The 27,225-nt window shown below is 37.9% G+C and overlaps 2 protein-coding genes across 2 annotated transcripts in view; one reads left to right on the plus strand and one right to left on the minus strand.

The window, feature by feature from the left end:
- Window positions 1-18,886, plus strand: part of ptprz1b (protein tyrosine phosphatase receptor type Z1b) — a 65,560-nt gene extending 46,674 nt beyond the window's left edge. Inside the window, exons 13-30 of the mRNA XM_079816848.1 lie at window positions 3,087-3,231; window positions 6,255-6,346; window positions 7,057-7,142; window positions 7,479-7,499; window positions 7,675-7,771; window positions 7,863-7,945; window positions 10,177-10,311; window positions 10,456-10,590; window positions 10,678-10,841; window positions 12,769-12,904; window positions 12,993-13,139; window positions 13,220-13,313; window positions 14,341-14,414; window positions 14,492-14,620; window positions 14,707-14,856; window positions 16,323-16,465; window positions 16,541-16,676; window positions 17,996-18,886. Coding sequence (XP_079672974.1) covers window positions 3,087-3,231; window positions 6,255-6,346; window positions 7,057-7,142; window positions 7,479-7,499; window positions 7,675-7,771; window positions 7,863-7,945; window positions 10,177-10,311; window positions 10,456-10,590; window positions 10,678-10,841; window positions 12,769-12,904; window positions 12,993-13,139; window positions 13,220-13,313; window positions 14,341-14,414; window positions 14,492-14,620; window positions 14,707-14,856; window positions 16,323-16,465; window positions 16,541-16,676; window positions 17,996-18,130 — 2,102 coding nt within the window. The 3' untranslated portion in view covers window positions 18,131-18,886. The remainder of the gene's footprint in view (window positions 1-3,086; window positions 3,232-6,254; window positions 6,347-7,056; window positions 7,143-7,478; window positions 7,500-7,674; window positions 7,772-7,862; window positions 7,946-10,176; window positions 10,312-10,455; window positions 10,591-10,677; window positions 10,842-12,768; window positions 12,905-12,992; window positions 13,140-13,219; window positions 13,314-14,340; window positions 14,415-14,491; window positions 14,621-14,706; window positions 14,857-16,322; window positions 16,466-16,540; window positions 16,677-17,995) is intronic.
- A 5,509-nt stretch (window positions 18,887-24,395) lies between these two features.
- ndufa5 (NADH:ubiquinone oxidoreductase subunit A5) lies at window positions 24,396-25,992 on the minus strand. Its single transcript, XM_079816391.1, has 5 exons — window positions 25,945-25,992; window positions 25,119-25,163; window positions 24,841-24,957; window positions 24,685-24,750; window positions 24,396-24,567 (listed from the first exon to the last, which is right to left on the minus strand). The coding sequence occupies exons 1-5, from the start codon at window positions 25,963-25,965 to the stop codon at window positions 24,466-24,468; spliced, it is 351 nt and encodes a 116-aa protein (XP_079672517.1). The 5' UTR covers window positions 25,966-25,992; the 3' UTR covers window positions 24,396-24,465.
- Between the last annotated feature and the right edge of the window lie 1,233 nt (window positions 25,993-27,225).

Consider the following 27,225-nt stretch of genomic DNA (forward strand, 5'->3'; position numbering starts at 1 on the left):
AATATGGGTAACCAAACATCCCCATTGACTTCCATAGTATAGACTTGAGGGTGAGTATATGAGGACAGAATTTTTAATTTTTGGTGAACTATCCCACGCCCAACAAATCCGAGTGTTTTTCAGAGAGCCTCAAAACCAAGGCAGAAAATAGCCTATTACTTATTCATTATGATGTTTTTGAATGTAAAAACCACACAAACGTCATAAGTTGACCTCAGACAACAGTATATATATATATAAAGCCAGTTCATGACACCTTTACAATTGCTTATTTCTCTGGATTTAAACATTCTTGGGAACATTTGGGAGAATGTAAGTACTCAAGTCAACATAATATGTAACACTTAACTTATGTGAATTTTAATCCAAAAATCTTACATATTGTGCCTTTAGAAGTGTTGCATTGAAAGTGTACACTTTGAGTGCACTTAAGTGGCCTTTTATTTCATTAATATTATATTATGTGCAAGTACTGTTCTTTAAAAATACACTTTTATGATTTGAAGTACACTACTGCACATTCAATACAATTAAGCACACTTATTTTTCACAAGAGCAAACCAGAATACATTTTGATATTATTTAGCTTTACAATGATATTGAATTTTAAGCTATAAATAAATAAATGCTGTGTGTTGAAAAACAGACTCACCAGCGATCTTGTTTTCACAAGTTTTGACCGTTCCAGAGAAACTTTCTGTCAGATCTAATTCATATTCAATAACTGTTTCAAAATGGAACCCAGATGAGACACTTCACAAATATCACTATTTCATAGTGGAATTTAAAAACAAAAGAAGTATGAATATCACCCACAAGTGAATACATAAAGTTACAACTTGTAGGTAACAAAAACGTACAGGTTTAATAAAGCAAAACTGTCTTTCTAAATCTGCTACTCCTGGTTGGGAATCACTGTTAACAAGTAGGCAAACTTCCAGAAACGCACTGTGCTCAAGATGATGATGGTGCACCATTTTGTGCCACAAATACTCTCGAAAAGCTTTGCACATCCACCATTTGTAATGCACCTGCTGGACTCGCTCTTCTCTCGGCTGGTTGGCTCTTCAAATGTTGAACGCGGTGGCGGTTCCTCTCTTGCTCTCGTGCATTCAACCTTTGCCTTCTTTCTCTTGCGCATGGTGATGGCGCCCCCTTGGTGGTGGCTTTATGTATTGCAAGATATGCATTTGTTTCTTCCAAGCGCTTCTTTCTTCCGCCCTAAATGGTTTTTCTAAGTGGAGAGTTGAAGTCTTAACTCTGTTACAGCCACACCGCTCGGCAATCAAAGTGATGCCACAAATCTCTATGAGTCCTCCACCCGCTCCTCAACCATCTTTTTGGATGAGGGATCTGCTCAAGTACCTTCTTCAGACGGGCAGGGAGAGTTCAGCGGATCAGGGTCTGCGATCTTTCTGGAGGAGCTCGATCGGGAATGGGAGCTCGCCCAAACCCGGTCAGCTCCCAAAGACTCCGATCTGAGCTACAGCGGTAAAACTGGAGAGGAAAATAATGAGGGACTGTCCTCTACCTTCTACTTTGAGAGCGAGCAAGAGGATGCCACCACCGGAGAACCAGCAAGCCAGGCCTTTCTCTCATGGGTGACCTGGTCGGCTGAGTCTGACACTGGCTCAGGTCAAGTTACCTCTCAAATCGATGATATTCCCATTCAGCTCATAATTCCTGAACTCACTATCCGAGAGTCAGAGGAAGACCAGGATACAGGTAAAAGTCGCACATGGTGTCAAAACATTTGGAGAACGAAAAACATGACTTCTTCTATAATTCCAGATCATTAAACGACAAGAATGTCTATCACAGATTTGCAAAACGATTTAAAGTGCCATATTATGCTCAGTTACAAGTATAATTGTATTAATTGGGGGTCTGTCTCTTTCCTACAAGCTCAGTCTGCTCTGATTGGTCTGCTGGCCCAGTCTGTTGTGATTGGTCAATCACTTAGAGCATGTGTCGGCCCATACCATAATTGGGTTTCAGGTCCCGAGGCTTCTTGAGCAGCTGTAAAGAGTATTATATCTATGGTAACAATGCCATCAGTATCGAGACTAATTCACCACGGGTTCCCTCAAGATTTTAACTTGACGAAACTTTGACATTTGTTCTACAACATAGACTGCACACACTTACAACCTAAACTGTCTTATCTAGTTATAAAAGTATCGTCATGTTTGTTTACCACAGGCTAATGTTACTCATAAATTGAAAAAACCCATTATAAAACCCCATGGGAAAATCTCCAGCTCTGGGTTTTGTCGTCATCCCTGCTCCAGTCTATTGAATGTGTTTTTGCCCTCGCCGCTAAAAAACAAAAAAGTCTCCTCGAAATCACATGGGCTGAATCCGAAATCGCCCCCTAAACCCTCATTCACTATTCCCTACAGTATCCACTAATATAGTTCACTTGAACGAGTGAATGAAAACGAGTGCGTGAAGTCGGACAGCCGTTGAGTGTACATCGGATGCACACTCGTAATTGTGGTACAATGTGGGATTGAATGAGTGCCATTAATAATGTCCACTATAGTTTCGGACACCACTACACATGGCTGTCCCTTCAAATAGTGCCCTATTTGAGGGTATAGGGGGCGATTTTGGATTCAGCCATACTTAACTGTTTTTTTGAGGGCGGGCCAAAGCAACCAGTTGGCGGGCATTATGCAAATATGTAACATGATGATGTAGCGGAGTCACAGAAATAATGGCAGGATCAGGAAAGTGTTTTCTTTTGGAGAGATGGTGTGGATTTTGAGCTTTGTAACTCTGCAGATCATTTACATACACACTAAAGAAAAGGTCAAATAAAAATGGCATAATAGGTGCCCTTTAAGATTAGAAAATATTGCAGTCAATGTGTTTTTATTGAGGTGAAGCACATGCAATGCTTTTATGAATAGGATCGTTTATTTTTCCATGAGCTAGCAGTTATTATTTGGCTGCATGTAGACATATCCACAGATTTTGTAGTTCCTTGAATATGTTGACTATCATGTTATGTATTTTACCATGAGATCCTTCATTAATGGATTTATTAAGGACTGTTTTGCTCCTGTTTCCTCCATCATCAGAGGCGAGTAACAGCAGTCCGGAGTCTCGTGTCGGGATGGTGGGAGGAACAGAGAAAGAGAAAAGGACCGTTGTTCCTCTGGCTGTGGTGTCCACACTCACGATCCTGTGTTTGCTGGTGCTGGTGGGCATTCTCATCTACTGGAGGTATTAAGTCTTCAAACACACCTCGGTGTGTGAATGTTTGCTTTGAGATTACATACACTAGATTTAAAGGTGGAGTAAGCGATTTCTGGGAAACACTGTTGATATTTGAAATCAACCCAAGCAAACACACCCCTCCCTTCATTGCTCCGCCCCAAACATGCAATGCAAGAGTCTCTTTATCATTTACATTTACATTTATGCATTTAGCAGACGCTTTTATCCAAAGCGACTTACAACTTGGGGGTACACGAAGCGATTGGTCATGAAGAGTCGAGTAAGCGCAACAAGTGCCTGAAATACTGAGACCGTGTACATTGCTCAGTGTAGCACAGGCTAGAGTAGAGAGGGAAAAAAGGAGGAGAAAGAGTTTTTTATTTTTTATTTTATGAGGTTAAGTGGTTACGGAAGAGCTGAGTTTTTAGTTGACTTTTGAATGTTGTCAATGATTCTGCGTTTCGGATGGCATTGGGAAGATCGTTCCACCAGCTGGGAACGTTGAATGAAAATGTTCTGGAAAGGGATTTTTTGCCTCTCTGTGATGGTACCACAAGCCGTCGCTCCTTAGCTGAGCGAAGGCTTCTGGTGGGGGTGTGGATTTGTAGAATCGAGTCAAAGTATGCAGGAGCTGAGCGCGTGGTGGCTCTGTAGGCAAGCGTCAGCTCCTTAAACTTGATGCGAGCAGCGAGTGGAAGCCAGTGCAGGGAGATGAAGAGAGGTGTGACGTGGGTCCTTTTGGGCTCGTTGAAGACAAGACGTGCTGCTGAAGAGAAGCAACATAATGCTTAGTGAAAAATAAAGCGAAGATGATGAAGGAACCAAAAATGAACATACTGTACACAAGAGTAACCTACAGGGAGTGCAGAATTATTAGGCACGTTGATTTTCTGATCATATTTTTTTTCCAGGCACATTTGACCAATTCCAAACCACAGTAATCCTAATAACTACTATTGATTTAGTATTTAATAATGTATAAGTGATTCATCTTCCAGAATCTGGCAGTACGTTTTGGGAGTTCATTTTAGTCCATCCTGAAGTCCGTTTTGCAGAGATGGACTAAAAATGAACTCCCAAAACGTACTGCCAGATTCTGGAAGATGAATTCTTCAAACAGTGGTACTAGAGGATGTGGTGCTGGTCCTTCAAGAGTCACTCTCAACCTATCTGTCCATAAAGCCTATAAAAAAACCTTCTTCATGTATTTTACAACACTTCAGCTTGTGATTCTTATCTAGTGGGGGTCATTTTTTAGGATTCTTTACCTAACTGAAGTCTCTGAGATCCTGACACCTTGCACTTCTGGACACTCCAGGTAGGTTGCAGCTCTGGAAAATGGTGTCGCTGGAGACTAAAGGGTTCCTGATGGTTTCACCCGTAATTCTTCACCTTAATTCTTAATTCTTTTGCAGTTAACAGGTGTCTTTTCTTCACCACCTGTTTTTGTCAGATCCTGCTGACCCAACGAGCATTTCACTGTCCAATGGTCATGCCTTAACTGCAATGTCTAGTATTACATTAGTATTGTATCCTTCTCATGGGCATTTAATACTTTTTGACTTTTCAGTCTGAGTTAAATCTCTTTTTTAGCTCAATTTATCTGTAAAAGAAAACATGCCTAATAATTCTGCACACCTGAATATAAGGTGATTTTCATTTCCAGCCTTCATGAACAATTATATATCACTTATACATTATTAAATACTAAATCAATAGTAGTTATTAGGATTACTGTGGTTTGGAATTGGTCAAATGTGCCTGGAAAAAAAATATGATCAGAAAATCAACGTGCCTAATAATTCTGCACTCCCTGTATATACAATCAAGAGTTGGTTGTTATTCGCCAGCGGCACAGCAGGTCCAGACAAACAATAGCCGCGTTTCCACCGCAGGAACTTTCCCCAGGAACTAGGGACTTTGGGGTGGTACTCAGTGTGTTTTCGACCGCAGGAACCAGGGTCTAAATGAAGTTCCGGGTAAATATTTCCCCCTCAAAACAGCCCTGCTCGCGAGGTAGTACTTTTTCAAAGTTGAGGAACTTTCGGTGGTGGGACTTGGGCTCTGAACATGCTGATTGGTTGAGTTCACGTAGCGTTTTGATTGGTCGACTCGACGCAGCATTTCATTTCAACCACTATTTTTAAAAGTCTGTTGCGGACGTGGTGAGTGCAGTAAGAGTTGATTGCTATTCGAATCAACAGTGGAGTTTAAAAATACGAGCGATGGGCCAACAACGAGGTTCAGGCTTTATTACGTTTATTTGCAAAGGACGAAATCCAGTGGGCTCTGGAGAGTCGCGCACAGCCGTACATCACCGGAATAATGTTCACGGTTCTTCAGACCGCGATGGAAACGCAGACAGCAGAGTTCCTGGGACAAATTGTTCCGGGTTATTTCGGTGGAAACAGGGCTAATGACACTCAAAACTGTCCTGTTACTATAGCCAACATTACAACAACAGCTTATCTTGGCTCTGTGAAACAGCCAATCCAATGTTACTCACATATGGAGCAGAAACAATGCAGCCTCGGTGTGTTTTCAGGCCTTCCTGCTTCGGTCTCTCCAGCTCTGGAAAGCTTTTCTAATATTACCGCGGGTCCTGATCAAAACCCGTCTTTTACCAGTGATATTCCTCTGGCCTTTTCTCTTTTGTAATGTCTCTCAGCAATCTCTCTTTCTACAGTCGTTCTTTAAATCTCCCTCTTGCTCACTCTCTCTCCTCCCACATCATGAGCAGACACGCCCCCTACTGCTGATTGGCTACAAGTGTTTGTGCTGCTCGATCCATACCACTTTCAACAATGTTTCTCAGAAATCACTTACTGCACCTATAAGACTTTTTTGGGGAGCATTAATATCTTTTGCATTGTGACATTATTTTCATGACAATTCTGATAACTTAATTGCATCGTTACATTTTACTTTTGAGTTTTTTTTTTAAATTCTCATTCTCATCAAATTATCTTCATTTTAACTGTAATAAATTATAACAAAATTGTTGTAATATTTGCCTCTGTATATTATAGGAGATGCTTTCAAACAGCACATTTTTATGTAGAGGACAACAATTCAGCCCGTGCCATATCAGCCCCATCAACTCCTCTTCTTCTACCTACTGGTAACAAAACGTACACTCACATTCAGACACATTATTATTATTATATATTATTATAGTTTTTCTTTCATGTGTTTGTTTATCTATTTATTTAAAAAAAACAGTTATTTATTATTATTTAAGTTATTTATTTTAAAATAAAAGAAATAAACACAATAATTGATTTATTAAATACAACTACTTTTATAATAAATAAACTCATTTACCTATTTAAATAATTGTATTTTTATAAATAATTGTATTTATTATTAATATTTCTTTATTTGTTTGCATTTATTTCAATGTATTTAAATAAACAAATAGTTATTTATTATTTATGTATTGAAAAATACAAAAACATAACTAAATTATTTTTTTATTTAGTATTTAATTGTATTTATTTAAACAAACAAACATTTATTATTTATTAAAGTTATTTATTGGAAAAAAACACAAATAAATTAATTATTAAAATACATTAAATTTACTTTTATAATCAATAAACAAATAAAGTAATTGTATTTTTTAATAAATAGTTTTATTTATTATTAATATTTATTTAATTGTATTTAAACAAACAGTTATTTATTGAAAGATACAAATAAATAAATACTGTAATTACATAACAATTACTTAAATTAGTTTATTTATTATAAAAGAAAAAGGTATTTAAGGTATTATAATTGTATATGTATTTATTTGTTTCTAAATCATTTTCTTCTTTTTGATGGCAGAGGATAATGAAGCTCTCCCTGTAAAGGATTTCGTGAAACATGTTGCTGATCTTCACGCAAATCACACGTTCTCCAAAGAATTTGAGGTACTTGTGAATTTGTATCACTCCTGAGTCAGTTTTCTTGATGTTTCTAGATACGTTCCTTAAACATTGCATCTTATTACGCCATGTAAAAATATAAAACTGTCATAAATGTCATAAATTCATGGGTATGAGTGCTATGGGGCAGCATGTAAAGAGGTGATGTACAGGCGTCTGTTCACTGTGGCTCCACTGACTGCATGGACACCCACATAGAGCGACAGCCCCGTCTAAACCCGCCTGTAGCATGAAAACGTGCCTCATGTACCTGTACCTGCCTCTCTGTTTGTCCTGGACTTTCATTGTGCTTTTCTGCATTCTCACCCCCTCCCTTATTAGATCTTGAAAGAGTCTTACGAGGTAAGACACATCTCCCTTTGTTCAGTGTTACTTATTCTTTTGCATTGTTGTTATTCTTCTGTTCATTGTATTGGTGTGTCACTGTTGCTCTTTGCATGGTTAGTAGTATGCATGATAAAGTGAATTAGTTTGGTAATGGTTATGATCTGAGTTAAGCTTGAAACGTTTCTTCCAGGAGATTCAGGGCTGTACGGCGGACATCAGCATCACTGCGGATAGCTCCAACCACCCTGACAATAAGAGCAAGAACAGATATATTAATATCCTGGCCTGTATATCACACATCCATACCAATATAAGAGATGTACATGCATTTATTACCCCCAAAAAAACATGACTAACAGACATTTTTTGTACTCTCAGACGATCACAGTCGAGTTAAACTCTCTCAGAACTCTGACAAAGATGGAAAGACAGGGGACTACATTAATGCCAACTATGTGGATGTAAGTGTACACTACATTTGATATCATATTTAAAACATATAAAAATATCGCAAGAGCAAGAGAACTGTTTTCATGAATATAAGTGTGATTGTAAATGATATTGATTAATACAAACGTTCAATAAACAAGAAGTTAATATTAAATGACAAATTTTAAACTGTGTTTTTGCTAATTCTGCAACGTTTCGTTATTAAATGAATCAGCTGCTTGGAACCAAATCGGTTGAATAAAGGATTCTGTGACTGTTAGATAATGCTAATGTTTTGATGTTAAATTAATCTAAAATATAAGAGATGTACATGCATTTATTACCCCCAAAAAAACATGAACATTATTTATGCAGGTGTAATTGTACCAATTCAGATGCAACTTCTGTGCCATGAATTTTATTGTTAGTGATTTGATTGGTAATAGCGCTATAGTGTCTTACTATTCTAATTGTATTTATTCCTTAAATATGAGTCATTTCTCAGACAGTAGATGTGGATCTTTTAGATTAATTTAAGGAGTGCTGGTCTGGTCTTGACTCGGTCTCGCCCTGTCTTGGTCTTGTCTTGGTCTCAACCCCACAAAGTCTTGGTCTTGTCTTGGTCTCGGCACACGCTGGTCTTGGTCTCGACTTTAGGTTTAGGCAGTCTTGACCACAACAATAGCGGGTCCACAGCGCACATACACTCAGCTTATTACACACACACAGGGACGTGCAGTAGCACACAAACATTTTTAAATATTAAAAATAAAAGGATTTTTCTCTGGAGAAGCATTCAGTCTTTCCGCTTGCAAATTCTGTCATGTAAATAGCAAATCCACCATGGTGCGAGCACAACTGGCTTTTAAAGGGAATGGGAGATGACACTCTGATTGGTTTATCGCACGTTATGCCCAAAACACACCCATGACTCATTAAGAAACTACTAGGTACAACCCTTTTGGACCATGCGCCTGGCGCACCGACCGTTTTTTCCGTCGTTAAACTATCAAAAGTGGATTCGGACACGTCCTAAGTGCACCTGCGCTGTGCGCTCCAGACCATGCGCTCAGATCGTTAAAATAGGGCCCGCAGTCTCAAAATGGGCAAATATTTGGCATATTAATCTGTCTGTCACTTCTAGTGTTGGTAGAAATGATCAAGGTCTGTTTGTGGGTCAATGACATTACATGTATTTTTTGTGTCCGAATTCATTATTTTCCGAAAACAAAAATGTATAAATAATGTCACATATCAAATTGATCTACAATATTTCCTTTATAAGATACTCAATTGACTTTTTGAGTTGTGGTGTTTCAAAGACCTAAAATGTCAGGTGGTGCGACCAGCAAATTTACATTTAAAAGCATCAATTCCCACTGCAATTGCAAAATGAAGTAAGAAATATACATGTAAACTGATATATAATGTATACAAAAAACAAAAAAAATCATTAAAACTCCTTATGGAAAATTGTGTTCTGAACACATAGAAAAGTGTCCGTTTATATGAATTGGACTAAAAGTGCAATACATAGAAAAGGGAAAGGGAATTTACCATGTGATATGCATTTTACAATGATTCATATGTATATTGTTTTAAATGAATATATGGTCGCACCACCTGACATTTTCTGGGTGGTAAAATCAGAAATCTTGTTTAATAATGAATTAATGCTGTCTTAAAAGCTGTAAAACCAACATGAATCAACACCATACATTTTTTGGACATAAAAATGCATTTTAAAACTCTTTTGCTTAAAATTATTATTTTTTATCTTAAAGCTACACTGTGTAACTTTTTTAGTTTATTCTTAGCTAAAAACACTTAGTTCTTTCAAAAACATATGTGCTCATTAAATACTTCTTTCAAGTAATAAAGTATTCTCGTAATTTTATAATATGCCATTTAAAATACATACGGGTGAGGGGTTCAAATGCGGGTCGCCATGTTGCCCCTCCATCTTGAAAGTACATTAGCCAAAGAGGGACATACCCGTAAATTCAAGCTTCGCCTTTCGCGTTTTAACACTCGATGGCACTCGAATGTGGACGAGGTCGAACTGGAAGCCATGTTAATCTTGGACTAAATCGGCCATCGGAGTTAAAATGAAATCGGAATTGAGAGGAACAGAAACTAATATTCACTGGATGGTCATATACCTTTTCACCGCTAGATGGGGGAAAATATCACACAGTGTAGCTTTAATTATTATTATTTTTAATTTTTTTTGTCATTGACCCTTGTGAATGATTATCTTTAGGGCTACAATCAGCCGAAAGCGTATATAGCTGCCCAGGGGCCACTGAAAGGCAGTCTGGAGGATTTCTGGAGGATGATATGGGAGCAAAACGTTGGCGTGATTGTCATGATCACTAACCTGGTGGAGAAGGGCCGGGTAATGCTTTTCATCACTTGATTTAGATGGTTTTGGCTAACAAAATATGCAAACGTTGATATAAAATAATGATAAAGTGGTGTAATGAGATAACTAAACCAATGTTATTTAATTCTAATGAGGCTGTGTGTGTGTGTCAAACAGAGAAAGTGTGATCAGTATTGGCCCCTGGAGAATCAGGAAGACTATGGATGCTTCCTGGTCACGCTGAAGAGCACCAAAACTCTTGCCTACTACACCCAGAGAACATTCACCTTGAGGAACGTTACCGTCAAGAAGGTCACTATGGCATACAACATCGTCAACAGAAACCCTTGAGGATGTAGTCCACTCTCAACACTTTTCGCTGTCTTTTTCCACCACTAGGGCTCACAGAAGGGCCGCAGTCAGGAGAGGACGGTGCTGCACTTCCATTACACTCAGTGGCCCGACATGGGCGTCCCAGAATACACTCTTCCCTTGTTGTCTTTTGTGCGGGCGTCCTCACAGGCCAGGACGGCTGATATGGGGCCTGTGGTGGTGCATTGCAGGTAGACTCCAGTATTAAGCATAAAGTTATTATGGTGAAGTTACTATCGATCTGAAAAAAAGCTGAGCTGGATAGTGACAGTATTGTCTTCCATCTGTAGAGCTGCTTTATTGCTGAATCAAATTCATTTAATAATTGATAAACTGACTTCAGCTGAATAATGACACTATAGAGTGCATTAGTGCCCACTTTTCCAGCTACGCTGGTTCTGCTAGTATTTTTTCCATTAATTTCTCCCATAGGGATTTCTTTGTTAAAGGGTTAGTTCACCCAAAAATGAAAATTCTGTCATTAATTACTCACCCTCACGTCGTTCGAGACCCGTAAGACCTCCGTTCATATTCGGAACACAAATGAAGATATTTTTGTTGAAAGCTGATGGCTGAGAAAGGCCTCCATTGGCATTCAGTACACTTATACTCCCAAGACGGATAAAAGGCACTCAAAACATCGTTACAAAGTCCATCTCACCACAGTGACTCTACAATAATCTTACGATGCGACGACAATAGTTTTTGTGCGCAAAAAAAATCCAAATAACACCTTTTTCCAACTTGTTACTGCCTTCCGTGTGTGCCTCCACGACGCATGCGCGAGAATATGACGCAGATCCGGCGTTCGGACACATGACCCAGAAGTGATTTGTTTACAATCAGAGGAAGACGCGCGTATCTAAGCTGTTGGATTCTACATTGATCGTGCTTTAGGTCTCGGCGTAGTGCTCAAAATGGGGCTAAAGTGTGCATTTCATGGATTCCCGAACCCCGGCGCTACGTCATATTCTCGCGCATGCGTCGTGGAGGCACACGCGGAAGGCAATAACAAGCTGGATAAAGGTGTTATTTTGATTTTTTTTTGCGCACAAAAACTATTGTCGTCGCATCGTAAGATTATTGTAGAGTCACTGTGGTGAGATGGACTTTGTAATGACATTTTAAGTGCCTTTTATGGGTCTTGGGAGTATAAGTGTACTGAATGCCAATGGAGGCCTAACTGAAGCCTTTCTCAGCCATCAGCTTTCAACAAAAATATCTTCATTTGTGTTCCGAATATGAACGGAGGTCTTACGGGTCTCGAACGACATAAGGGTGAGTAATTAATGACAGAATTTTCATTTTTGGGTGAACTAACCCTTTAAAAGGATATAAGCCATGGACCAATCAGATACGAGGCGAATCACAAGATTACAAACTTTGATTTGACGCAAAAAAGTATTTGGAAATCGGACAAAAATACAGATGTACAAGACTGTGTACTTAACGGCTTTAGTGGTAGAAAGAACTACAATCCCATGATGCATTGCGAACATCATAGACAAATTAAAAACGATAGCAAAATATAAAACCCATTTAAAAATGTCTATTATTGGAGAGCATAGGGCGACTATTATGTCATTTGTTGTGTGTCATGGGAGTGGGCGGCGCTAACGAGCTTGTTTCGACTCTAATTGGTGGAATTTTCTGTAAAGCATCATGGGTAATGTAGTTTTTCTCCACAAATTCAGCTGTTTAACATGATTAATTTAAAACTAAGTTGAAATAATGCAGGCTGACGGCTTCAACAGAAGCAAATACCATCGATTAACAACCTCGTACCTCACGTTATCGGTAAAAATCAATTTCCCTATGGGAACGTTTTAACTTCTGGAACTGACTGTTGCACTTTATGGTCTTCTGTAGAGCTGCTATATAGTTACTTTGCAACATACTAAATTGAGCTGAATAATGATAATGATTCTATTGTCTCGACAGCTGAACTTTGCAACATTAATACTGTAATTTTCTTGTTTATTACTGTGAAGCTGCTTTGATCAGTATTATATAAAGCGCTATATAAATAAATGTGACTTGACTTGAAGTGAGAGTTTATAAATGGAGACGGACAACAACATTTGAATGTGTTTGAATGCGTGCTCTTGTGATCTGCAGTGCCGGTGTGGGACGAACAGGAACATACATTGTGATCGACAGCATGTTGAAGCAGATAAAGGAGGAAAGTACCGTGAACATAATGGGATTCCTCAAACACATTCGCACCCAGAGGAACTACCTGGTACAGACAGAGGTAAGACATCCTACCATAACCGTACTTCGGGTTATGTCACGTCACATGCAACACGACACATCCATCATATTTGTGTGTGTGTGAGCAGGAGCAGTACGTCTTCATCCATGATGCTTTAGTGGAGGCCATCAGGGGTAAAGAGACACTGGTCTCTTCTAGTGACATTCACACATATGTGTCTGATCTCCTCACACCGGGACCTACAGGAAAGACCCGCCTGGAGAAACAGTTTAAGGTGAGACTCTTGGTTTAGCAAGCCCCTCTTTATCTTTATTACTCTGAGCAATGAATCGATCTTCCTTGTTGTTCCTGTAGCTGGTCGGTCAGAGCTGTGCAAAACAGAGTGACTACACGGTGGCTTTAAAGGAGTGCAATGCATCTAAAAACAGGACGGCTTGTCTTATGCCTGGTGAGTGTGTGTGCAATATAAACATTTATTTATTTATAAAAATGTATAATATTTATTAATATATCATTAATATAGCATATTTATTATAAATGTATTTATTTTTTGTTTATTTATGCATGCATTAATTTACTCATTTTAAATATTGATTTAAAAATCATTATATATATATATATTATAAATATTTATTTTATTTATTAATACATCATTCATTTTTATGTTATATGTACTTTAATTTTATATATTTATTTACTGATTTTAAATATTGATTAAAATAATTATATTATTATTATTATTATTGTATGTGTGTGTATATATATATATATATATATATATATATATATATATATATATATATATATATATATATATATATATATATATATATATATATATATATATATATATATATATATATATATATATATATAATAAAAAAATATGAACATATTATCTTTGTCTATATGTTATGGGTATTATATTTATTTATTTGTTAATTTGCTTATGTATTAATTTACTTACTTTAAATATTGATTCTTTAAAATATTAATATTATTTATGATAAATATTTATTTTATTTCATAATATATATTTATTTATATGTTATAGGTATTTTATTTATGTATTTACTTATTTTAAATGTAGATTTTTTTTTTAAATCATTGTTCATTTATTATAAATATTTATTTTATTTAATTATATATCATATTTATTTAGATGATATAGGTATTTTAATCTTTTATTATTTATTTATTTATAAAAAGTGAAAGGGTAACCTTTTGGCCAAGAATTATATTCAGATTACTTCTGTTTTTATTACTGTTCTCTTGAAATATGAATTAATCTCTTAAATTAGCAATTTGCAAACATTTCATTTGGAACCTAATCATAAATTCCTTATGATTTGCATTTGGTTGAGACCTTTTTTTAAAAGTGTACTTAAAGATGTCCATTCTCAGCGAGGAACTTTAGTTGTGTGAACTGTAATGTTTGATCTTTATCTTCTCATGTGCTCCCATCTGTGCTTCAGTGGAGAGGTCAAGGGTCAGTCTGTCTACAGGACCTGGAGAATCATCAGACTACATCAATGCTTCTTATTTATTGGTAAATTCTGATGTTCCTGTTTAGATTCCTAGGTGATATGGTATATATACGATTCAAAGAGTCTGCGTCGTTTACAGGGCTACCATCAGAGCCGTGAGTTCATTGCTACCCAGAATCCTCTGACAAACACCATACAGGACTTCTGGAGGATGATCTGGGATCACAACGCACAGATCATAGTTTCCTTGCCTGATACGCCTAGCTTGGTGAGTTACACACACATTTATCCACATTTATAGTTCTACACACATCCCTATTTAATACAAGGCATCTCATTTTCTGACCGTCACAGACCAGCGAGGGAGAGTGTGTGTACTGGCCCACTAAAGACCAGCCAATCAGCTGTGAGACCTTCACTGTGACCTTCAGCGGGGAGGACAGCGTGTGCCTGTCCAATAAGGAGTCTCTGGTGGTGCAGGACTTCATTTTGGAGGCCCTAAAGGTGAAAACCGTGTTTCATTTTGGTAGCCAAAACTCAGTATTTAACCCTCTGGTGCTCTTCGTTTAGGGGTTGCATTGGTTGTCTTCCCGGTCATAAGTGACCGGACACCTAAAAATTAAACTTCCTCCACCCCAGTAAAACCAATGCAATTTATTTTTCATCAATAAAATTTTTTCTTTTTAATTTTGTATTTTGAGACGATTTGATGGTATTTTTTAATATTTATGCAATAAGTATGGTCTTTTTTGCCATTAAAAATTATACAAAAATGTTTTGTTGTATTTAGTATTTTAATTATTGCAGCATTTCAGGTTAAAATAGAGACTAGGCCTTCAAAATAAATTTTTTTGAAGGCAGATTAGCGCCCTCTTTTGGAATTATTTGAGAAATCATGCAACCATGGGTGTAATCACTAGAGGTCTCAATGGAGAGGATTCCCTAGTTCTGTTTTGAACACATTTCATTTTTTTTTTTTTTTTTTATGGATTTGAATATATATTTAAAAAATCTCAAAGACTATTTATTATAAAGTTTTAGATATTTGTTTTGTTTTGTTAGAAATATAGATTTTTTCTGTGAATTTGTGTTTTTGAAGATTTCCCATTCATTTCCTATGGTGTCATTTTTGACCGAAGAGCACAAGTGGGAGTATTTTTTTAAACGACCAATTAGCATGCTCGAATCATGCCCTCAATTTTTTTGTGTGTTTACATACCTAATGCTAGAAAAGTCACCAAGTTTCATATCATTCTGATGAAGCTGTGATTTTAAAAAATTCAAAATGTGGTTCATAGGCTCAGTTTTTCATAGGTGTGTGTGTGTGTGTGTGTGTGTGTGTGTGTGTGTGTGTGTGTGTGTGTGTGTGTGTGTGTGTGTGTGTGTGTGTGTGTGTGTGTGTGTGTGTGTGTGTGTGTGTGTGTGTGTGTGTGTCAATATCACACTCTTGATGTTTTAGAGTTTGTACAAACAAATATTCAGAGAATTTTTGTGTTTTTGCCGATTTCCCATTCATTTCCTATGGTCGGTCATTTATGACCGAAGACAATGAGCGCTACTCTTTTTTTTACGACCAATTAGCATGCTCGAATCATGACCCCAATTTTTGTGTGTGTTTACATACCTAATGCAAGAAAAGTCACCAAGATTCATATCATTCTGATGAAGCTGTGATTTTTAACATTTCAAAACAGAAAATTGTCCGGTCAGAAATGACCGAAGAGCACCAGAGGGTTAAAGCTGCTCTGGGGGAATCTCACAAAATCAATAAAAAACAATTTGAGTCATATTTCACCCCAAAATCAATACACAAATATGTATATTCTGATGCATTTGTGAGATTATTCAACTCAAACCAAAAAAGAAAGCATTTCATATTTTCAGTATTTCTGAGAGGTTGTCTATGTACTGTGCATTGCATTTCAGACTATGGAGTAACAGAAATTTTTTTGTGTTGCCGTCTGTGACAGGACGACTATGTGCTGGAGGTGCGGCAGTACCAGATGCCCCGCTGGCCGAACCCCGACAGCCCCATCAGCAACTCCTTTGAGCTCATCAACATCATCAGAGAAGAAAGCTCGCACCGAGAGGGACCCATCATCATCCATGATGGGTAGAGTGGCATTTTACCTACAGTAGTGCAGAGGCCACTGTCACAGTCACTGACATGTCATTTCTGTTCACGCAGGTCTGGAGGCTCGAGTGCTGCTTTATTCTGTTCCCTGAGCTCCCTGGTGAACCAGCTGGAGGAGGAGAACAGTGTGGACGTCTATCAGACCGCCAGAATGATGAACCTCATGAGGCCGGGGGTCTTCAATGATATTGTAAGAGGACTGAAATATTACAGTAGTCAAATTATTTTCTTGTCTTGTTTGCCAGTACATATATATGCACTTAATTTTGATACATTTTTCAATAAAAAAAGGCTTGATTATTTTTGCTTTTCAAATAAATGTATCTTGATTTGACAATGTTGAGATATTTGTACTGGAAAACAATATGGAAGCTTGATTCCGCCATGGAATACAAAAATACGAAAGGTTATTGAGACTTTTTATCTCACAATTCGGACCTTTTGTATCGCAATTGATCTCACAATCCTGAGAAAAAAGTCAGAATGTTGGGATATAAACTCGGAATTGTGAGGAAAAAAAGTCATAATTAAAAAAAAAAAAAAAGATTTGTGGGATATAAACTCGACATTGTGAGGAAAAAAGTCAGAATTGTGAGATATAAATTCGGAATTGCCAGGAAAAAAGTCAGAACTGCTGGATATAAACTCGGAATTGTGAGGAAAAAAGTCAGAATTGTGAGATATAAATTCAGAATTACGAAAAAAAAAACAGAATTGTGAGATATAAATTCGGAATTGTGAGGGAAAAAGTCAGAATTGTGGGATATAAACTCGAAATTGTGAGGAAAAAAGTCAGAATTGTGGGATATAAACTCGAAATTGTGAGGAAAAAAGTCAAAATGTGGGAAATAAACTCGGCATTGTGCAGAAAAAAGTCAGAATTGTGAGATATAAACTCGGAATCGCAAGGAAAAAAGTCAAAATGTGGGATATAAACTCGGAATTGCAAGAAAAAAGTCAGAACTGCCGGATATAAACTCAGAATTGTGAGGAAAAAAGTCAGAATTGTAGGATATAAACTCGGAATTGAAAGGAAAAAAGTCAGAATTGTGAGATATAAACTCGGAATTGTGAGGAAAAAAGTCAGAACTGCCGGATATAAACTCAGAATTGCAAGGAAAAAAGTCATAATTGTGGGATATAAACTCGGAATTGCAAGGAAAAAAGTCAGAATTGTGAGATATAAACTCGGAATTGTGAGAAAAAAAATCTGATTTGTGGGATATAAACTCGGAATTGCAAGGAAAAAAATCATAATTTTGGGATATAAACTCAGAATTGCGAGAAAAAAGTCATAATTGTGGGATATAAACTCTGAATTGCAAGAAAAAAATCGGAATTGTGGGATATAAACTCGGAATTGCGAGAAAAATGTACCTAGAATGAACCTAGAATTGTGAGAAAAAAGTCAGAATCGTGAGTTCTGTGGTGAAAACAAGCTTCCATGAAACAAGACAAAAATGTACCAAGTAGAAATGTGCATGGGTTAATCTCCTCTTGTGTGTGCAGGAACAGTATCAGTTCCTCTACAAAGTGATCCTGAGTTTGGTGAGCACTAAGGAGGATGAGAGAGCTCTCCACTACTCGGAAAACAACGGCACGGTCCCCCCCAACCCGTCGGAGAGCCTGGAGTCTCTCATGTAGCTATTCAGACCCGTCCCCCTTCACCGAAGGAATTGTACAGTGAATCGAGAGAAAGTAGTTTTGCTCAAAACCCTCCCAAAGTCTCTACACGGACTATATGGGTACAGAATATACTGTCATTTGGTCTTTTATTGTGCCTTTTTGTTACCTTTGTACTTTGATATAATATTATTGTTGTAACTAATGCCAAAATTTCTACTCTTTGGAAAAACAGTGACTGCTGTATTGCTGGTGGTGTCTTAGGTTTAGTTGGACATAACTGTTGGAGAAATATTTATAAGTAGCAGGGCAAAAGATTTCATACGGTATCTATTTTGGGGGTAAAAAAATCTTTAGATATAAAAAGTGTTCTTGAATGTAGCCTGCTAGTACAGAAGAGAGAGGTGTGATTCTAATATATAAAACATCCGTCACGCCGACAGACCAAAATACATTTATATGACTAGTTTCTTTTTTACTACGTTTGCTTTTGTTATTGTAGCAGTTGAATGCTTCATTTTTTTATTATTGTAGAAATTGAATGATTTTTTAAATTAACTTAGTTGATATGTGTTGTAACAGACATTCATAACGCATAGATCTAAATCAGCAGTGAATCTCTGCATCAGTCCATCATTCAGTTATTTATCAACCTTTATTTAAAATGTCTAATCTTTTAGGCCTTTGGTCAAACATTAACACAGGATGTACTTAAATACACGAAAGAAAGAACAATAAAATAATAAGAAACATCATGTCTTCTGCATTCTCAAAGGCATTTTGTGTTGGCTGTTTTTTCTTAACATTGTCATTTCTTCCAATGAGCATCCAAACTGCTTAACCACAAAATGTAGGTGGGCAGTTGACCTGAAATGAAATGCCTTTTGGTAAGTGCAAAAGTCCCGCAGTGTGACAAACTGGAAATCTTAATCTTTTTATCATAAGTGACTACATGTAGGCTATGTTTAACTTAACATATTAAAGGGTTAGTTCACTCAAAAATGAAAATTCTGTCATTAATTACTTACCCTCATGTCGTTCGACACCTGTAAGACCTCCGTTCATCTTCAGAACACAAATGAAGATATTTTAGTTGAAATCTGATGGCTCTGAAAGCCCTCCATTGGCACAATGCACTTTACACTCTCAAGACCCATAAAAGGTACTAAAGACGTCGTTAAAAAGTCCATCTCACTACAGTGGTTCTACAATAACTTTATGAAGCGACGAGAATAGTTTTTGTGCACAAAAAAAACTAAATAACGACTTATATAGTGATAACCGATTTCAAAACACAGCATCATGAAGCTTTGAAGCGTTATGAATCAGTGAGTCGATTCAGCGGTTTGGATCGCCAAAGTCACGTGATTTCAGCAGTTTGGCGGTTTGACACGCAATCCGAATCATGAATCGACTCGCTGATTCATAACGCTCCGAAGCTTCATGATGCAGTGTTTAGAAACACCACTATATAACTATATAATCACTATATAAGTCGTTATTTAGGGGTTTTTTTGCGCACAAAAACTATTCTCGCCGATTCATAAAGTTATTGTAGAACCACTGTAGTGAGATGGACTTTGTAACGACGTCTTTAGTACCTTTTATGGGTCTTGAGAGTGTAAAGTGCCATTGTGCCAATGGAGGCCTTTCAGAGCCATCAGATTTCAACTAAAATATCTTCATTTGGGTTCTGAAGATGAAAGGCTTTCCTGTAGCTCAAACAGTAGAGCATGGCGCTAGCAACGCCAAGGTCATGGGTTTGATTCCCAGGGAAAGCAAGAACTGATAAAATGTAAAATGTGTATCTTGAATGCAATGTAAGTCGCTTTGGATAAAAGCGTCTGCCAAATGCATAAATGAAAGGAGGTCTTACGGGTGTCGAACGACATGCGGGTAAGTCAATAATGATAGAATTTTCATTTTTCGGTGAACTAACCCTTTAATGTTAAAGGAACACACCGACTTTTTGGGACTTTTAGCTTATTCACTGTATCCCCCAGAGTTAGATAAGTCCATACACACCATTCTCATCTCCGTGCGTGCCATAACTCTGTCTGGTGCACCCACCACTAGCCTAGCTTAGCACAAAGACTGGAGGTAAATGGCTCCAGCTAGCCTACTGCTCAATAAGTGACAAAATAACGCTAACATTTTCCTATTTACATGTTGTGATGTGTGTAGTTACATCGTGTACTAAGACCGACAGAAAATGAAAAGTTGCGATTCTCTAGACTGATATGGCTAGGAACTATACTCTCATTCCTGCGTAATAATCAAGGAACTTTGTGCCGTACCATGAGTGCAGCGGCGCAATGATATTACACAGCGCCTGAAAATAGTCCCCAGCGCTCTCTGTGCAAGCAGATTGTCACGTTGGTTATGTTGACGGAAGTTAGTCTATTTTCAGGCGCTGCGTAATATCATTGCACGGATGTTACGGAACAAAGCCATATCGATATAGAAAAATCGCAACTTTTTATTTTCCGTGGGTCTTCGTACACGATGTAACTATACACATCACAACATGTAAATAGGAAAATGTTGGCGTTATTTTGTCACTTATTGAGCAGTAGGCTAGCTGGAGCCATTTACCTCCAGTCTTTGTGCTAAGCTAGGCTAGCGGTGGTGCGTCAGACAGAGTTATGGCACGCACAAAGATGAGAATGGTGTGTGTGGACTTTTCTAATTCGGGGGGATACGGTGAATAAGCTAAAGTCCCAAAAAGTCGGCGTGTTTGTTTAAAGGTCCCATGGCATGAAATTTTCATTTTATGAGGTTTTTCAACATTAATATGAGTTCCCCTAGCCTGAATATTGTCCCCAAGTGGATAGAAATGTTGATCGGTGTAAAACCGAGTTGTGGCTGTCTTTCTCTGCCTTTGAGAAAATGACAGGCCAGACGAGCCAATCCTGAAGTCTCCTGGTTTGACGTCCAAGCAGGCACGGTTACCTCCCTTTCCTCCGCCCAGAGAATCTGGCACGCCCATGCAAACGCTCGTCGAGAGATCATTGCATCATTGCTTGTGAACGAGTGAACGCTGGCAGTTTCTCAGTGTTTGGATGTACAAATGAAAACAGAAGTCTTTTTTCAGTTCCTTCTGATCTGTGATCAGTGATTTCTGATGTGTAGCTAATTATTTATTATTCGTGCACACAATGCGGCTTCTCTCTCTCCAGACAGAACGGTGTTTTCGTGTTTTATATCTTGTGAGTCAGTGTTTTTGTACGTCCTCGTCGCGTCTATCGGTTCTAAAATGTGCATACAGTCATGAGTTTCTGCTCAACATCAGCAGAGATAAACCTCACACACGCCGAAGCTCGGCCTTCAACATCCCCGACCCACAGTACTGCATCTGGCCCACAGCGGAGGCACCAAACGCGGCGTGAGATTAAGCAGAAGGGGGGTAAGCTTGAGCATATCCGGGCTAGCCAGCCTAGCCCCACAATAAACTGGATTACATCCGATTACTGCTGTTGTGTCTTTGTTTGCGCTGTGTACTCAATGCGCGTCACTGACGCGTTTATTTTATTTTAAAAATAATGCTATTATCAACACTTACTTTTAACTCGTTCATCTCGACAGCTGTAATGGTACTTTGCATGTGTTACAAAGTTGGTAGAATAATGATGAAGAGACGGACTCGGTGTGACTGTTTATTCAGAACTCTCAGATACAAACACAATAAACTCGCGCTGACTGACAGCGCTCTCATAACTCAGTAGTTACTATAAATAACTTTGTTAGCAATCGCTGAGCTCAGTCTCTGATACATTAGTGATGTCCGGTTCGCGAACGATCTTTCTTTTGAACCAGTTCTTTTTAGTGAACCGAATCAGTTCACCAAATCGGACTGAATCGTTCTAAACGGTTCGCGTCTCCAGTCAGCGCTGATCCATAATTTACTAAAGTTACTAACTTTCTGACATGAGTGACAGCCCCTCCGACTAGAAATAGACTAATAACCTAAAGTATATGCTGTAACTAAAACAGTTCAGACATGCTGAGAACTGATGTGAAGTGAACTCAGGTCCATCCGTCTCCCTGGCAGACTCGTGCCTGCTCGTGCCTCGATAAACCACGCCCCCTCCGCTCATATAAAATGCAAAGATGTCAGCCAATCACAACAGTGGGTGTTTTTACTGAAGTCTCACAGCAGACACGCCTCTTGAAGCAGGGCATTCAGCCACAGGGCAAACAGCAGTATAGAAAAAATGCCTTTTATTTCTAAATTATGACATTTTATGATGTAAAAGTCATACTAACAATATAAGTACAGCTCAGGAAACATTATAAAATAATAGAAAAATGCCATGCCATGGGACCTTTAATTGAAATCTGCAGGAACATTGTGCCAAAAGCATAAAAATGTAAAAAGTAAAATTTTGTTATAATTGCCTTTTCCATCTTTTTATGGTATCGATGTTATTTAGTGGTGATGGACGCTTTCAGAACAAGCTTTGTGAAGCTTCGAAACCTGAATCATTTGTTTGGAACCAGTGATTCGGAGCGCGTCTCAAACTGCCAAAGTCAAGTGACTTTGGTTTACTTTTCAGTAAACAAGGTTTTATTTACTGGTTAGTCGTTAGGGGCGATCACTGTAAACCCATGAACCAGTGTCTATATATGATGTTTACCTGATCTCGGATCAGTCTGATACATTTTAGACATGCAACCACACATTTTGATGTTAAAAAGAGTTTAAACCAAGGGGCAACCTCTCATGGGCTGCGTCCGAAAACCTAGGCAGCTGACTCGTTGCCTCGCTGCCTTATCAGACAATGGCTTGTACGGCAGCGTTTGTGCATGACGGCACTTCACAAAACTGGTTTCGGACTTCTTAGGCTGTGTAACCGTTTAATGATCTACAGCAAAATAGAGAGAGCTTTGGTGAGAACTAAACAAATATTTGATTACTACATTAGTAATTTCCCGCTAGAAATTACATCAGAAGTGGAAGATGTTGGTAAAAAACGTACATTTACACACAAACTGACCAGCAAACGCAACTATCGGATGCCATCTTTTTTTTCCAGCTCAACTGTCACAGAATGGAAAGCACAGGATTGTTGGATATCAAAGGGAGCGAAGGATACAAATATACTGCCTTCAAAACTCGATCAGATGAAGGTATCTCAGGAGACAGGAAGTTAAGCTAACATTTCGGACGTGCCTTGGTGCCTTCCTGCCTTGAAATGTGACTTAACTGCAATTCACCGACTGGCCGCTAGAGACAGACTCCAATAGGGAGTCAAATCTGTATCTCCCCAGTGTTAAAATGCTCAACTTTACAGCAGAAAAAAACAGTCTTTTTACAGGTCTATACGGCTAATTTTGCCCTTCATGACAACTGTGAGGGGGGTGATTTTTTTTATAACTCATCCGTATAAATTATATTAAGCTTTAAAGTTCTGAATAATTAAGGGCGTGGCCACTTGAGTGCCACTATGGTCGAGCTAGGTGGGCGTGGGTTTAGCAACCAGTCACCTCAGCTCCACCCACATCCCACCTCTTTGCCCATGTTCAGTTTTCCGGGAGTGACACGCTGCTAAGATGGCGACGGCTGACCCCGCCAACTTTAGGCTTCAAAAATGCTCTTCAGAAACCCTTCAGGTGACGTCACGGACATCCATATTTTTTGACAGTCTAAGGTTATACGTGAAGTCTATTAGTTTTTGCTGCACTTACACTGTTCTGACCAGTAGGGGGAACCAGCCTGTGGCGTTTCGAGTGCTTCGAACTAGTGAATCATTTTGCAAAGTAATTGATTCAAAGTTTCGAAAAGCTTTGTTTCTCCCATCACTATTATTTAGCCTGAGGTGTGACAAGTTCAGCTTGAACAATTTTTCTAATTCTTGTATAAGTATTATAGACTGCATTTAATAAATTCTGACTTAAAAGTCTGTAAAAAAAACCTAAAACTTAATATTTTTTCTCCCTTTTTATGGCATTGTGTGTTATTCAGCTTTTTATTGGTCATTTTTAGCCTTTTTGGACCTTGAGTTCATTCCAAGTGCTGCAGCACAGCATGTCAGCACAAGGCTACAAATTAAAATTAACTTTATAATATACATTGTACTTTTTCTTAGTTTATAGGTCCTTCATTGAGGTGTCGTCTCTCATTGCCTGTACCAATTTTAAAGGGAAAAAAAATGTAAAGAGTGAATGATCCTGCAATAGATGATCTTTATCTATATTAAAGTGTAATGTAAATTTTACATTGAAATTTATAATTCAACCTATTAGAAAAATGAACTTCCAATCTATAACAAACAATATGCACAACTTAAACGGACAGAGTTTATTTATTATTTAATATAAACATAATATACATGTACATGAACATCATGAGGACTTCAGATGGGCCATTTCCACTGGTTGACCGGAGCTTCCTCTACGATTGGTTCCCATGGTTTCCATTCGGTCATCTTCCTGGACAAGGCCAGTTCAGCCTCAGCCTGCGGAAACACGAGACGGACGCAATAATCTGATGTTACTTCAGAGTATTCATTTCCTATCAACTCAGTTGTATGACAGTAATGGCCCAGAGGCTTTGGGGTCTTGCATTCCCTCACCTGTGCAATAACCTCCTCAATCTGTCCAGAGTTGATTTTCTTCTCAAGCTTTTCCACATCCGGCTCCTTTATAGAACACAAATGACATGAATCCAGATCAACACATTAAGAGATACAATCTAAATCTCCGTCTTTTACTGCAGTGAAATGTCTTACGGCCTTGACGTGGTTGAACCTCTCGTTGATCAGTTGCTCAGTGTATTTCCTGTAGGCAGCGTCCTGAGGCATAGTCTGCAGAGAGCCCAGGATCTTGCTGTACAGAATCCGAAGACGCTTTAGGAAAGACAACAACGGTTCAATAGTTTGCATTAGACTAACATGTACAGTTCCTCTAACTCACAACAGACAAACACAAACTTTCATTTGTATTAGAATATGTTATTAAGAATTGAGATAAATAATAAAATGAATCAAAACTAAATCAAGACATTTACCTCATGTGGATTGTGGGAGACTGCAAGGCCAACCAAGCCTGTGGTCTAAACATAAGACAATCAAGATATTAATACCTTCAGCATATTTACATAAACGTCACGTATTAATACACATGCATGTCCATTTAAGCAATTATGTAATGCCAATGACACACAAGTATGTGTGTGTGTATATATATTAAACAACTTAATTTACCATTTACAGCTCTCTCACACTCACACACACACACACACACACACACACACACACACACACACACACACACACAGTCTGGTGCGCTATCCTTCTGGGGACTCACCATAGGCGTAATGGTTTTTATACTGTACAAACCGTATTTTCTATCCCCTTACACTGCCCCTACCCCTAAACCTAACCCTCACAGGAGACATTCTGCATTTTTACATTTTCATAAAAACTCATTCTGAATGATTTATAAGCTTTTGTGCCCGTGGGGACCTCAATTTAGGTCCCCACGGTGACACGAGTCCTCATGAGTCTGTCTACAGTCAGGTTGAAGTCCCCACCAGGCTAGAAAAACATGTACACACACACACACACACACACACACACACACACACACACACACACACACACACACACACACACACACACACACACACACACACACACACACACACACTACATCAGCTGTCACAATCGTCCAAAACAATGCACGACTAATGCATTTAAAGTAACATATAAACGCTAAAGACAAGCGTACAGAAAAAGCGGAAATATTTAAACGCCTCGGTATTGCCACAGGCTTCGTTTACAGATAATTATCAATCGTTTTTATTCATATATTTCCATGACCTCCCCGCGTACCTTTTTGATCAAACCAGCCATTTCTGCCTCTGCGCTCCAATGACGCAAATTCCGTCGCCTGAGTGTGACGTCTCATATCTTCAATGGCTGCGCCTGAAAGCTTTAAAATGCTGCCTTCGGAGGATGCTTTCCAAGGTAGGAAAGCATCAAGGCACGTCCGAATCCAATGTGAGCTTTACTTTCTGCCTCCTGAGATGAGCTACCTTCATCTGATCGAGTTTTGATGGCGGCATAGATGTATAAGAGATGTTTGGTTGTATCCACACATGTCTGACCGTTCCAATATGGCGGACGGTTTACCTATGACCCATAGATAGAAACAGCCACTAATGAGGAAATACAAGCATGGGAACTGTCATTTTGACCCCCCTCTACAAAACAGTTGATTACTCAATAAATATTCATTAAATAAACATCATATTTTGGCTTCCATCACTATTAATGTTTGTCTTTCTTCAGAAAAAAGAAAGTTTGAGCTGGGAAAGTTTCGGAAAAGTGGTTTATTTGACAAAAATGAGCCTATAATCTTTGAACGAATCACCATCTAATAATGATCTTATGAAGGAGAATCACAAGGAACGGTGTTTTTTTTGTGTGTCTGTTGTTGTTGTTAGTTTTACTGTAGGTAATAATCTACTGGACTGTTGTTTGCTATTGGATAGTTGACAAACAGGAAGTAAAAAATGAGAATCTTTGAAGAAAAAATACATATATTTATGTAGTGTGAAGTCTAATGTTAGAGAGAATATAAGGGGTCACTAACTTCATTAATTCTTTCACTGTTTTTTTTAGAAACATTTTACTGAACTGTACCATAAATGTGACCTATGATAGCAAAAATTAAGGAAAAAAAAGATCTTAATAATTAATAATTAGGGCGGTCAAAAGATGAATCGCATCCAAAACAAAAGTTTGTGTTTACATAATATATGTGTGTGTACTGTGTATAATTATTATTTATTTATATATAAATAAACACACAAGCGTGTATATTTAAGAAAAATTTGCAATATTTATATACAAAATATTTATATATAATATAAACTATATAAATGTGTATACAGTATATACATGCAAATATTTCTTTACATGAATGTGTGTGTGTATTTATATATAAATAATAATTATACACAGTACACACACATATATTATTATTATTATTATTAATAATATATAATTTTCTCTCTATCGCTCTATACTTCCATATCCCTCCCACTCATTTCACTCATAACACTTTATAACAGTAAAACATTTCTGCAAAATTATTGTATTTAAGAAGTT

The sequence above is a fragment of the Gobio gobio genome, assembly GCF_949357685.1.
Source record: "Gobio gobio genome assembly, chromosome: 5".
Lineage (NCBI taxonomy): Eukaryota > Metazoa > Chordata > Actinopteri > Cypriniformes > Gobionidae > Gobio > Gobio gobio.